Source organism: Hirundo rustica, chromosome 2, assembly GCF_015227805.2.
Source record: "Hirundo rustica isolate bHirRus1 chromosome 2, bHirRus1.pri.v3, whole genome shotgun sequence".
Lineage (NCBI taxonomy): Eukaryota > Metazoa > Chordata > Aves > Passeriformes > Hirundinidae > Hirundo > Hirundo rustica.
The window spans coordinates 78323904-78338079 of NC_053451.1; the positions used below are offsets into that span (position 1 = coordinate 78323904).

The 14176-nt window shown below is 42.0% G+C and overlaps 1 protein-coding gene across 1 annotated transcript in view; it reads left to right on the plus strand.

Annotated features, from left to right (window-relative positions):
* Positions 1 to 968: 968 nt before the first annotated feature.
* IPO5 (importin 5) overlaps positions 969 to 14176 on the plus strand; it is a 45061-nt gene continuing 31853 nt past the window's right edge. Inside the window, exons 1-6 of the mRNA XM_040054787.2 lie at positions 969 to 1127; positions 5946 to 6026; positions 11274 to 11466; positions 11964 to 12066; positions 12288 to 12384; positions 13388 to 13492. Coding sequence (XP_039910721.1) covers positions 1044 to 1127; positions 5946 to 6026; positions 11274 to 11466; positions 11964 to 12066; positions 12288 to 12384; positions 13388 to 13492 — 663 coding nt within the window. The 5' untranslated portion in view covers positions 969 to 1043. The remainder of the gene's footprint in view (positions 1128 to 5945; positions 6027 to 11273; positions 11467 to 11963; positions 12067 to 12287; positions 12385 to 13387; positions 13493 to 14176) is intronic.

Consider the following 14176-nt stretch of genomic DNA (forward strand, 5'->3'; position numbering starts at 1 on the left):
CCAGCAAACTGGGGGAAGTTATCCTGCTCCTCTGCTCAGCCCTGGGGAGGCCAGATCTGGAGTGCTGTGTCCAGTGCTGGGCTCCTCAGTACAAAAGAAATATAGAGCTGCAGGGACAGGTCCAGCAGAGGGAGATGGGAGGACTGGAGCAACTTTCTTAGAAGGAAAGGCTGAAGAGCTGGGCCTGCTTGGTCTCGAGAAGAGACGGCTGAGAGTGGACTTCACCAATGCCTGTCAATATCTGAAAGGAGGCTGCCAAGGGATTGCCAGGCTCTGCTCGGTGCTGCTGAGCAGCGAGCAGGAGACAACGGGCAGACACTGATGCACAGGAAGTTCCATCTGTACAGGATGGTGAACTTTTTTACTGTGTGAGTGACTAAGCACTGGAACAGACTGCCCAGAGAGGCTGTGGATTATCCGTCACTGGAAATATTCAAGAACTGTCTCCATGCAATCCTGGGCCACGTGCTCTAGGACGACCCTGCCTGAACAGAGCGCTGGGAGGAGACATTCCCGTGGTCCCTGCCAACCCGACCCGTTCCGTGACTCACTGAATCACCGTGGCGGGACACCAGCACGACGTCACCGAGCGCCCGGAGGCGACGCCAGGCGATCTCCCGCGCTTTCCGCCCCTCCCCTTCCCTCCCTCCCCTCCTCCCGGCCCGGCCCCAGCTCCGCGTCCCGGCGCGACCCCTCCCTGCCCGCACCGCCCGACCGCGGCTCCGGCCAATCCCGCCGGGGCTGCCGGAGCCGCTCGCCAATCAGAGCGCTCCACCGCCCCTGCCTTCCGCCCCCAGCGCGGCGGCGCACCAATGACACGCGAGGAGACAAACCCCCATTGAGGGCCGGTTGAGCTGCCGTTTCTCGCTGCCCGCCTCGCCCCGAATCGCCAGGACGTCAGAGGGAGGCAGGGCCAATCGGGGGCGAGGCTCCGTGCTCCGCGGCCAATAGGAGCGCGGCTGGCGTTGCGGCCCCGCCCCTTGTCCCCCGCCGGCGGCGCGGCCGGCGCTCCCCCTTCCTCCCTCGCCTTCCCTCTCGCAGCAATGGCGGCGACGGAGCAGGAGCAGTTCTACGCCCTCCTCGGCAACCTGCTCAGCCCGGACAATGCGGTCCGCAAGCAGGCCGAGGTAACCGGGCCGCCGCGTCAGCGGCCGCCGAGACGGCCTGTCAGACCCGCCGGGCCTCGCTGGAGGGCGGGAGGGAGGAAGGAAGGGAGGGGGGCAGGGAGGCGGCGGGGCCGGCCGAGCCCCACGTGTGAACAGCGGCACCAGCTGCCGCCGGGGCGGTCCGGGTCTTCCCCCGGCCGGGGCGGCGGGGCCGGGCGGTGGCGGCCGTTTTGCCTGGCGGGCGCAGGGCCCGCGCCGGCCCTCGGCCCGTGAGGGCGCGAAGGGTCCCGTTACTCCCCTCGGCGCCCGCCCCGGCGTGTCCGGCACCGCTCTCGCCCCTCGCCCGCCTCCAGACCGCCTCCCCCCCGGAGCCCGTGCGGGACCGTTCCCGGGGGCTGCTTGTGCCCGTTGCCCATGGCTGGCTCGGCCTGAGCCGCCCGGCGTGACGGAGCGCGGCCCCGGCCCCGCCGCGCAGGGGGGGCCGCAAGCCGGTGGCGGTAGCGGCGTGTGGGGGGGCGGCTCTCGGTGGCTCGGGCGCGGAGGCGTTTCCCGAAGGAGGTCAGAGCGGTGCCTGGCGCGATGGAAGCGCTCTTGTGTGCGCTCCCGAGGCGGCCCTCGCAGGGGCTCCGGGCCCCCGCCCCAGCTTGGCCGGCAGGAGGGGGACCGAGGTTCTTCTCTGTACTGCCGCACAGTAGTTTGGTTTTTCAACTTTTCGGAACGGCTCTGTGTGTATTCAAGCGTTTCGTCAGCTAAGAAGTATTTCACCCAAAAGAAGTGTTTTCAATATGCTGAGTTGCTCTTGTTATCAGCAAAAAGTTTTCAGACGTGTTGTTTCAGCTGAAATTCTTTGTGGCGGCTAAGCCACGTTAATTCTTTCTCTCTGTCATGCTTAAGGCTCCATTGTCAAGCCTGGTGGGGAATCTTTCCCGTTGAATTAAATACCAGCGTCTAGGTTTAGCATGAATTCCCGCTGCATGGCTGCATCGGGTCTTTTATCGCTCTCATCACTCCAGCGGTCAGCAGAGTTCAGCACATTGTTTGGTGAAGAATAAAAAGCATTATTCCTGATGCTGCAGTGAAAATTCCTCAAATATGAATCCAGAATGAGAAGGAGGGGAGACATACATTTTTTGAAAGCTAATGCAATTCGGTGTTGATAACTGCCCTTCCTAGAGAGTCAGCAAGAATTATTCCCACATTCCTGAACATACAGCTGCAATGGAGGCCGTTCCCTGAGAGCTAGATTTTTTTCTCTTCTCAACTGCCTACATAAAACCTAAAAACATTTCTAAAAAATTTTGCACTTGATTGGAATTGTAAAAAAGCAAGTTCATTGTGCAGCTGTGGCATAATGCCTGTGAAATAAAACATTGGATAAGAACTCTAAGGCTTAGTTTCTTAAAACTGGCATATTTTGTCAGAAACTTTCTTGAAACTGAGTTGGAGTTCTTTTTAATCTTCATAGATATATATGCACTATGGTCAATCAGAATAAGAAACCTTAATTGGCATGATAGATATCAAGCTTTTCAAGTCTGATAGTTTCCTATAAAAATACAAGAGGTAGTATAACTTTTTACTTATTTAACTGCACTGAAGTTGGCATTAGTTCCTGAATATTTCCAAGGTGTGCTGAAAATACTTTTGTGGTTTAGGATCATTCAGAGTGAAAGGGTCCTCAGGAGGTCTGTCATGCTCAAAGCAGTGTCAGCTCTCAGGTCAGATCAGGTCACTCGGGGCTTTGTCCTGCTGGCTCTTGAAAACCCCTAAGAATGGAGACTGCACAAGCTCTTTGAGTTACTCACTCCTGCTTGACTTGTCCTCATTAGGACAGAGAGATCTGGACCTCTTCCAGTCTGAACCTTCTTTTTTCAATTTATGCCTGTTGTCTCTCAGTTTTCCACCATGCATGCCTGTGAAGAACCCTCCCTAGTCTTCATGGTGGGTTAATGAACTTTCACCTAGAAACACAAATCTGTCTCTCTACAATGTAACTAGACTGACTTAAGTTGTCTATTTCTATAAGTATCATTTCTTTGCATAGCCTTTAAAATATTTGCTTCCTAAAACCATACAGGACTCATTCTTGGTTTTTAAACATAGGCATAGTCCAATCAGTTCTTCAAAGTGTACTTACTGTTGGAAGGTAATATTGAATTCATGAAGGATTCTAACTGCAATAAATTGAATAGCAGGTTTTCATTTGCATCCAGTGAAAACCAGTCAGAATGAGATACAGATAGACAGGGAACTAAGCAGACTTGGGTCATTTCAAGTAGGTTTGATCATTGAAAGGAGAATGAGGGGTGTTTAGTTGAAGACTGAACTTGATGGAGATGTAGAGTCATATCCTGTCTGGGAGGATTGTAGTAAAAGCTGTTAAAAAAAAAGGGTGAGGAAGAAACCCTGATGACTCCAAACTCAAATTATGTGTATGGATTTAGATGTGTATAGTCTGCTTTTGTGAGACCCCACCGGAGTACTGTGTCCACGTCTGTGGCCCCTAACACAAGAAGGACGTGGGCCTGTTGGATTGGGTCCAGAGTAGGGTCACAAAGACGGTCAGAGGGACTGAACAGCTCTCCTGTGAAAGACAGGCTGGGACATTTGCGGTTGTTCAGCCTGGAGAAGACTGGAGACACCCTAGAGCAGGCTTCAAGTACCTAAAGGGGGCCTGCAAGAAGGGTGGAGAGGGGCTTTTACAAGGACACGCAGTGATAGGAAAAGGGGCAGTGGCTTTAAACTTGAGGAGGGCAGCTTTAGATTGGATATATGGAATAAATTCTGTACTGTGAGGTTGTTGAGGCACTGGAACAGGCTGCCCAGGGAAACTGTAATGCCCTGTCCTTGGAAGTATTTAAGTCTAGGTTAGCTGGGGTAACCTAGTCTAGTGGAAGGTATCCCTGCCCATGGCAGAGGGTTTGGAACTAGATGGTCATTAATATACCTTCCAATCCAAAACATTTTGTGATTATGTGTATGAGCTAGCATGCTCATAACTTGACTAGCTGGCTGAAATCTGGTTGGTTTATTTTACTATCCATCCTGGAACGTTGTCTGTTGACTATAAAAGCCTGTCTTCCTCTTAACTGTGTATCTGTCTTCTAACAGAGAAACTTCTATTTACTTTGTTTTGATGATTTTATGCTCTTTTTAAAAGTGCATTTCTTAGGTTTGGGAGAACATGAATGCTAAGTATAGACAGTACTTTCTTGCATGTGTTATGAAAGTTGGTCGTGGTGCGTGAGAAATTTGTACTGCTGTAGAAGATAACTGGGGAACTAATGGTAAACTTAAAGAATACAGTAAGATGTAGCAGGATCCAGGTACGTAGAGTGTAGGCAAGACTGGTAATAAGATGAGGAGGGCCAGCAAAGAAGTCTCCCACCAGCCTAGGGGGAAGGTTCTGTGTTTGGCCATGTATTCCTTGTGCCCCTTTGCTTTAGCATCCTCTGAATGCCGTTTACTGAATTGAGTTATACCATTGAACAACTGCCTAGGTTGCTGCCATTTTTAGTGAGTTAAACAAGCAGCTCAAAATAGAATTTTATGATTATCAGAATTGACATGAAAGAAGCTGGCTTTTACTGTGCTTCAGCTGTCTGTGAAAGTCCGTGCTGGGCCTGGGTTTAGGGAACCATCATGTTTCCTTATTAGTCTTTGGATTTGTAGATAATAATGCAATATAAATATATACATTCATGGAAGAGGTTAACCTGAGAAGACTTTCTATTCTGACCCTAAACCTCATTTAATTTTGCAGTCTTCAGGAAATGATTAGATTAAATGAAGGGATTCATTGGGGATTCAGTGTCTCATTGGCTCTGAGTGTATGTTGGCAACTAGAGAGAATATGAAATGAGGATTGACTGTGAAGAAGCCCTACTAGGAAGCAGGTACAGAAGGAGAGGAAGATGATGTCTAATATAAAATACAAAATTGTTTAATTGACAATAGAAGATATCCTGTCAAGTTGTCTAAAAGTTTGTTAGACTATTGGAAGGAGCTACTGGCAGGTGGAGAACTGTTAGAAATGAACCTGAGCTTTGCAGAATAGTCTCATTCCTTGAGTTCAGGATGAGATAACAAATATTTGAAAAGGGTGAAGTAATTAATCTTCAAGATTGTCCACAAAAAGTAACTTGGAGGTACTAAGTATAGAACTATTTCTGAATGTTATGAGGGGTTGCTATTTAGATTGTGATTCTCCTGCTCCTACCTACATAGGTGTAGTATATTAAAAAAAAATAATTTCAAAATGCTCTCATATACCATGTTTTGGATAGCAAAAGTTGTTTTGCTGTATTTTCACTCTAGCTTCTAAGTAACATTGTAATTTAAAAAGGAGACATATAAAATGCATGCCAGAAGCATGTAAGACAATGTAACTGAACTTCTTGTTAAACTTTTCATTTTGTTAAGAGGGTTCTCCTAAGGAGGAGACTAAATAGCCTCTCTTTCTGAAATTCAGGCAAGAGTTCAAAAATAAGGTATTCTTATTCAGAATATGTGGTTGAGACATGTGGCCACATAACATTGTAGAAGTTTTAAAAAGGTTCAGAACCGGAACTGATCCAATTATTGGGCTATACATTTGTCTGTGATTATTAACCTGTGGGTCACAGCTTGGTCTCAGGCTTCCAAAGTTCCTAAATTCTTTGATATGATAAAAGCTATTACGGATTCCCAGTACGACATGTTTGGTGTATATTGTATTTCTATGAGTTTTTGTTCTATTTGTATTTTGTGACTAATTTAAAGGGAAAGTCAATTAATATTAATGCTTAACACATGCCTTCTAACAAATGTTTACAACAAGCTGCATCTCTTTTTATGCAGGAGACCTACGAGACTATTCCAGGCCCATCAAAGATCACTTACCTCCTGCAGGCAATCCGGAACAATGCTACTCCCGAGGAGGTATGGCTCAATAACCTTGGATTTGTGTGGATTTTCAAGGGGACTTGGAGGAGAGGGGAAGAAATCAGTGCTGATCATTTTGGGATAGATGAGCAAGTGTGGCATTAATTGAAGCATCTTATTTTACTGCACATTTGTAGAGGGATCACTCATCTTCTCATCTTGTTTGTTGCATGCCTAATTCACTAGCTGAGACTTTTTGGTGCAGGATATTTAGTTTCAGGACTAGTTTTTCATATGCAACTGCTTGGATCTCCATTGTTTTCTGTTGTGTGCTTTGCTTAATGAGTGCTATTTTCCATTAAATGTGTAACTAATATGTGACTTACTGACCTGTTTCTTCAAGTTACGTTTGAGAAATTACTTCTGCTTGGGGTCCTGTGCCTAAACATGTTAAACTTGTGTCTTGTCTGAAACTTACAGTGCTACGTAAGTCATCTAGCAATGATATGGAATGAGTAGAGAATAGTCTAAACATTATACATATTTTTTTAATCTGGGCATAAAGTAAGGGCACCTTTTAGTTACTCCTTAGTTTTGTAAGGCTTACAACTTAGGAAATCAGTTAAAGTACTTACTGGTAAAACTATTATTCACTTGGATATGCATAGTGAAGAGCTAATAAACTTTCAAGATATTACAAATTTTAGAGTCACTTAATTTCTTAACAATATTGTAAGAGCACAAGTGTGCTGTTTCTCTATGGAAAACAATCTCTTCTGGCAGATTATTCAATGTAGAGTTACTTGCCATTTGTGCTTTTTAATGCTAAGAAAGTATCAGCTTAGCCATAGTGATGGTTATCGATCTACAGTGTTGTGTTCTTCTGACAGACTCCTTCAATATTATACTAGCAGCTGGTTGCATAAGAGGTGTCTAGTTTTCCTTGCTGTTCCTCTGAGATGTTTCAAATGATAGAAAAGTGTAGAGCAGTGTTACTACAAAGTGTAAATAAATACTTTTTTCATGTGTTTTCTGATTTTATTCTCTTTAAATCAGCTAAGGAAATAGCCCAGTATAAAACTTAGGAATCTTGCCAATGACTTGGATTTCAGCTTGCAAAATACAAAAAAAGCTTTTCACCTGTAGAAGTTACTCTTGCCAAAGACATTAAAGGCTAACATTTGTAGAATAATTTGAGATTTAATTCCACCAATGGATTAATCAAAGAAAGGTTTAAGTGTTAGCTCTTAACATAAGTAAGTGTTAGGTGCTGAACTCAAAAAATCCTGATTAATAAAATCTGCAACCTCTTCCTTGTAAATCCAACTACTTAGTAGCCTAATTAGAGCCTAAGTGAAGTAATCCCCATGCTCAATCTAAACACTGCATATAAACATTCTGCGCATGTTTAATATGCTGCTGGTATCAACAGGTAGCTTCTGCATATGTTTTACAGAGATGTAAATGCTGAGCAGAATATTGCATGTCACCAACTTTGTCCCTCTTATGTGTCCTCTGAGAACACTGAATATACCAGTGCCACCAAACACAGGACACTGGAAGGAGCTTCAGAACTTTAAACATGCCTTGTCCAGGCTATGTGAAAGCTGGGTTCAGATCCCTCTTCATCCTGAAACCTCCGTACAGGTTTACCTCCTTGCAGGAAAATTAGGCTGAAGAAAATACCCCATCCTGTTTGCATGGGTTGAGTGTCTGTGTTGTAGAGAGTACAAGATTTGTAGGACTATTCAGACAGCAGTTGGGGAAATCCTCCCTCTGCAACCCAGTAGTTTTGGCATTTAAATGGAAGAACACGGGTGCAGATCGAGCTTCCTTGCATTTGACATAGAAAACACCATGTAGCTAATGCTAATGTTTGCATTAATGGCAAAGTAACTCAGTTCACAGAAGCGGAGGGAAGCATCTGACTTAGCAGTTAGAACACTTCTGTGCCATGTGATGTGCAAGTTTGTACACCTCAGTCTGAGGAGGGGCTTGTCATTACTTCCGACACTTGTAGTCTCACTGTTAAAAAGTTTAGACTCTACTTTCTGTGCAACCACATTTTAAAGGGCTGTACAGAAAGAGGATATATATTTACAGTTTATTTGATTCCTTTTATTCCTAGGACTTTTCTTAGATATTTTAGCCTTTTACTTTGCAGTTTTGATTTACCACGTAAATCTTTGAGAAGAGCAGAAGTTCTTCATTTTCTCCTGCTTTTGTTTTTTCTTGGTTAACTCTGGATTGGCAGGTTTTGATTGTGTCCTAATTTGCAGATGACTGATAAAACAACAAATGCTCTGTAAAACTGTTTCGGCTGTACTCACAGCCTTCTTGGAGGGCTCTGACCTCTCCCTGACCTCTGCCCATATTGTCACATGAAGGGATGCATTTCTTAGTCTGGAGAGTGCTGTTGTGGACAGCTTCTTGTTCGGCCTTTGGGGAGGAAGGCAGCCCAAGTTCTGCCTTTGAGTTTTCTGTGGACCTTGGGCTCTCCGTGCTTTGAATTCCACATAGGACTAGATCTCTTAATGATATTGTGCATGTCCATCTTGGAACCATATGCTAAGTGTTCTTTACTTCCATCCCTGCATGTTTTCCTCTTTAAGGACTTGAAAGGAGCAATAAAACAAAAATAAAATTCAGAATGACGGTGCTACACAAGATAGTCAGACTTTTTTCTTATAAAATATGTAGGGTTATGTGGATGCTTTGAATATCAGAGGAGAGCGTGGTGTTCCACATTGCTGTTCGTGATTCTGCTGCTGCCCTGCTCAGCAAATTGATTTTCTTCTTGTGCCTTGTTTCTGTCATCCCTAAAATCCTAAAACATTTTTAACACCCTATAAGTTCTACTTATCAGAAGCAGTATGTTGAAATTTGAGAATTATGTCTACTTTTTATATTAATAACTTTTAACACTTCAGTTGTATGTGAGCATCTCAGTAATTTAGACTTGCAGAAGACCTAATGCTGGGAAAAAATGTACTCTCTTTGTGCTTCATTGGTAGCTGGAATTCCTTCTTTGGGGATGTATGCTTTATATTGTTCCTCTCCTCATTAAAAGCTATTGCCACTAAATTGCAGGATTTTAAAATGCTTGTTTGAGTACATATCTTGAAATACTTAAATATAAAAGAACCTTTGAGGTGTGTGAAAAATATGTATATTCTTTCCTAGAGTAGAAGAAACAGCCCTGGAGGTGCCATTAATCCAGCCATGTTCGTCATAATTAAATTGACAATGATAGTTTTCACATGTAAATGAATATCTGCTCAGGAAAATGTTTTTTTTTTTTTTAATTATTAGAAGTCAGTTAGTAATTTGTTACTCCTTAAAGCAATTGAATTTGCTTTAGGGATTTTGGGGATTGGTTTTTTTTTTCCTAAGCTAGTAACTATAACGAGGAGATAATTCAGGTAATGCTGATCTTAAAGCATGTAGCCTCCACCTCTATTCCCTGTCTGTCCACCTGTTATTACTTCATGAAAGAACGTACTATAATGCGAGTTCAGTCATTATCAGACGTCAGGAAATAAATGTGCACTGAAACACAATGCCCTGAGTAAGGGAAGACATAATACCAGAGTTTGTGCTGTGTTTAGTCCCAGTGAACTTGCTCCACACTCAATGCATTTCTAGGTAAGTTTAACATGCTAATGAGGAAAAAATGAATCTTTCCCAATATCGGTGCTCCAAGGGATGGGAGAAGGAAAGATACCATTATACTGCAGTACCATCAAAGCTTTTGGGACACATTGTTAGTGAGATTCCCACAGGCAGTAAGGGAAGAACGTCCTTCTGAACTCACATTCCCCATGCCTATTGCTAGAGAATCTCGGCTTCTGATGGGAACTACAGCACAGGTGGGCGCTGTGACTGTTCACCTGCTGCCTTCCTTACATCTGCTAGAGAAGAGCTAATCCTACATATGTGGTGGCCTTAGTCCACACTGGAGATGGTGAAGAGAGAAGGAATGATGAAGAGTTGGGTCCAGTTCTTCTTTCCTTCTGCTGGTATAGAGACACTTTGTGTGCACTACTCTTTAGCTGTACAAGAGGGAGCTGGGTAGATTCGAAGAAGACACAATGAGTCTGGAGACTGCAGAACATAAGAATAGTACATTGGGTGATGTTCTAGCAATACCTGATATTTACAGGGTATGTTAGAGGTTGACACTTTGCAGCAGTTTGTGTTTCAGATCTATAGGGTATGCCATAGTAATGTTATTGAGAAATTGGAGTTGATTACTTTTGCTGCTCATTGAACAGTTTTGAATTTCAAAGGCTTATAAGTAAAACTGTTTGTCATTCAGGTGCGCATTAAATAAGAATATCTTAGGGAAAATTGAGTTTGGATTATCTTTTTGTGAGAATTTAGTTCATAGGTTTTTGATACATGTGTTAAACTTTAGAAGTTTGGGTGGTGATTTTTAATTACTGTGTTTCCTTAAACACTGGTTGGTGAACATTCTGTTAAATTATTCAGAGAGCTTCGTTTGTCTTTTTGCCTTTACTGCATGTGTTGCTCTATTAATTTTGAATTACTAAGCCATGTTTTTGCTTCTAGTTCTTGTACAATTGTAAATAAATATGGATATGTAAATGATGCTGTTGTAAAATAGGTGTACGCATACCGGAAACAAGATTGTAATATGTGATATTGAGGTTCCTATGCTTAAGTTCAAGTTTAAAGAGAAAAGTTTCATCATAGGCCTGCAAAACTCTGAAAGCTTTGTTTTGACTTGGATTTTCTTTTTGCATATGTGGCTTTTTGTTCAGAGAAGAGTTTTATTTGCCACATTTGAACTGTAAGTTCCTGAATCTTTAGCTTTAAGTTTAGTTGTTTGAGAAAGTAAAGGAGTATTTACAGGTTAATTAACTGACAAAGTTGCCTCAAAAAATCACTTTTTAATCCAGAAAAACCTGTCTGGATTATACCGACCTCATGAGGCCATTTAAAATAGAAAGAATTAATGATTTAAGGATCTTTCAATAACACAGCTAAGTTCTTAACTTGCCACAAAATATGTCTGAGGTTCAGCTGTAGAAAACACCTGAATACCTCAGTACTGTGATTATTTCTTTGAATGGCTGTGTCAGAAACGTGGCTGTAAACTGATGGTTTTTTACCATGTTTTTTTTTACTGTCATTATTGTCATCTGTTGCTTGAGAGGTGTTTCATTCACCAAAGAAGTACGCAATGGAAGTGTCATTTGGAAGCATGATGTTGATGTTCCCTTGTAGGAGCATGTTTATCATATCAAATACTTTAACACACACACACTTCTCCTTCAACAGGCTCGGCAGATGGCAGCTGTCCTTCTGCGCCGCCTGTTGTCATCTGCATTTGAAGAAGTTTATCCAGCTCTGTCACCTGAGGATCAGTCGTCAGTCAAGAGTGAATTGCTGCTCTTTATCCAGTTAGAAGCGCAGTCCACTATGAGAAAGAAAATATGTGACATAGTCGCTGAATTGGCCAGGAATTTAATAGGTACTTTATTTATATAAGTTGATACTGTAGTAAAATGTTTATGTATTGATAGTAGTTGTATTTGTATCTTTTGTTCTCTAGTCCTGCTTAGACATTTGCACATTCTGTGCTAACTGATTCAGTGGCCTATGATAGAACCTAATATTTGCTCACACTATCCTTGACCAGATAAAAATAAGATTCTTAAACTCTGCTTTTTAAATTGCTTGAGTTTAGGTGAGATTGTATTGAGGTTTATAAATCCAGATCCATGTAAATTGTCGTGGATTATGCTGAACATTTCATCTGTTTCTTTTTTTGACTGCTGCTATATAGCAGTAAACAGAGATCGCCTTCTGTTCTGGAGTGTTTTTAGATTAAATATCTCACAATATTTTACATTGTGACTTAGGCACATCTTCAGATCAGGGAGTCAGTGATGACTGGTTTTCCTGCACAATTGATATCTCACCGTTCTGAAGTTTGTTTATCCCAAAACTTTGTTGTGTTTGATGTAGATGAAGATGGCAACAACCAGTGGCCAGAAGTTCTGAAATTCTTATTTGACTCTGTTAGCTCTCAGAATGTGGGACTGCGTGAGGCTGCTCTACATATTTTCTGGTAAGCTACATTTTTGTAGGATAGCCAAATCACGACTGAAAATAAAAGAAAAACTGTTACAATGTAATTAACTAGCAATCATATTTATTTATTTTCTCATGTAGTGGCTTACTTAACTCAAACATGTACAGTTACAATCTATAACTTAATGGATAAGTTTGAAATAGTAGTTTAACCTTAACTTGTGTGAATTTTTATTAATGTTTTGGTCTTATCCTTAGGAATTTTCCTGGGATTTTTGGGAATCAACAGCAACACTATTTGGATGTCATTAAGAGAATGCTGGTTCAGTGTATGCAAGATCAGGAGCATCCCTCAGTAAGACCGTTATGTTCTTTCGGGATTTTAGTATGTTCTGAGCATAGAAACTCAGTGCAGTAATCTCAAACATAAGGATTAAACCATAGAATTTAACCAGAGAATTGCATTACCTGAAACTGCTGCACATACGGAGTTTTGATTGTGCCTGCTGCAAAACCAAAGGCTCAGACCCTTTTGTGGTGCTAAAGCTGCTGACTGCCCATATCTGCGTTGCTTAGACCCATTTTCTTCCCTAGTTATGTTTGGGGAAACCCAGTTGCAGTGGTCCCAAGAAGAGAGGTTTTAGCCAGCAGCATTGAGAGGTCAGAAACTCCTTGTTAAATTCTCTTTCTGGCCTTTGTGTTTAACAGTGTAACTTTGTCCTGTCTCTACCTAGAGTATGGTACATCTCAAAGTTCTGAATATACAACAGCTCCTTGCACTGTTTGTGCATGTTTTGCTCTAAGGGTGTGTAAGCAAGCCTTGCTTTTCTGGAAGGCTTCAGATTAATTGATTTGTGCAGAGAATTGTACTTTGAAAATATTTCTCTTGTGGAAAATGCTGGGCAAGGATAGGAAACCCTGCTGTGATATATGGGTTCAGTTTGCTGCTCCCCCAAGGATTACTTTTTCTGACCTTTGAAAGTCAACTGAATAACATTTTCTAAAGTACCACAAGTCATGCTTTTAAAGAAGCATGTCTTAAACACTTAGATCACACTTCATGAAAAATGAGACCGACACTTGCGTGCGCATTTGAAGTTTTGATGGAAGTTGAAAACAATGGGTTTTTTCCTCTTTTCTTTCATTAAATGAAAACCACTAAGACAAAAACCAAAACTAGGGACTACTTGCTGGCTCCTACGTTAAACTTTTTGTATTGTAGACAAAATAGATGCTGATGGTCTTCATTATCACTTTACCTTAATTTACAGTAAAATTTAAAATCTCGTGTTAAAAACTAGCAGAGGCATGTTTCAGTACTAGTTTTTCACATTTATTTTTCCAATCATGTCTTTTAGATCAAAACGTTGTCTGCTAGAGCTGCAGCTGCATTTGTGCTTGCTAATGAGCTCAATGCTCCCCTTCTTAAACATTTTGCAGACTTGCTACCTGGAATCTTGCAGGTAAGAAACCAAGCAACACTTAATGTGCATTGACTACATCCAGATGTAAATTATTGGTCTGCAAATTTGTGAATTTTGGTGAGACCTGAATAAACTGAGCCTTTTGGCCAGACAGCAGTCACCAGCAAGATGAAGTGGAGATTAATAAGTAATTTTGCGAACAGAGGATAATTGATAGGGTTTTAAAAAAAATGGCTCAGTGCTGATCAACTTAGGCAGGGTTACAGAGATAAATGAGTTAGAATTCTTTCTAAGGTATATAGGTCAAAATAATACAGCTTTTAAATTAACCATGATATTGAAATATAGTTTAAAAATGGCCTACCCTGAGATTTGAAGTAATCTGTAATTGAGGAGTTCATAGATTTGTGATATCTTGTATCTCTTTACATTAGAGGAAAGCATAGAGTTATTCGGAACATAGATTCTCAGACTGAGAACAAGAGTCTGTAGAAATGATAAATTAGGAAATTGCAAATAAAAGGCCATTTTAAGCTTCATATAATTTCTGAGGCTAGATTAGATCTCTTGGATGGATGAATTTGAGAAAAAGTTGAAATTCTAGTGTAAGGTTATTTACTTCTGCCTGTTGTAAACCAAACCAGAGACAGAAATGGTTTGAATTCTGAAGGATGGCAATTTCACAGTACACTTCCCTTTCTATATCAAGAAACAGTGGAAGCA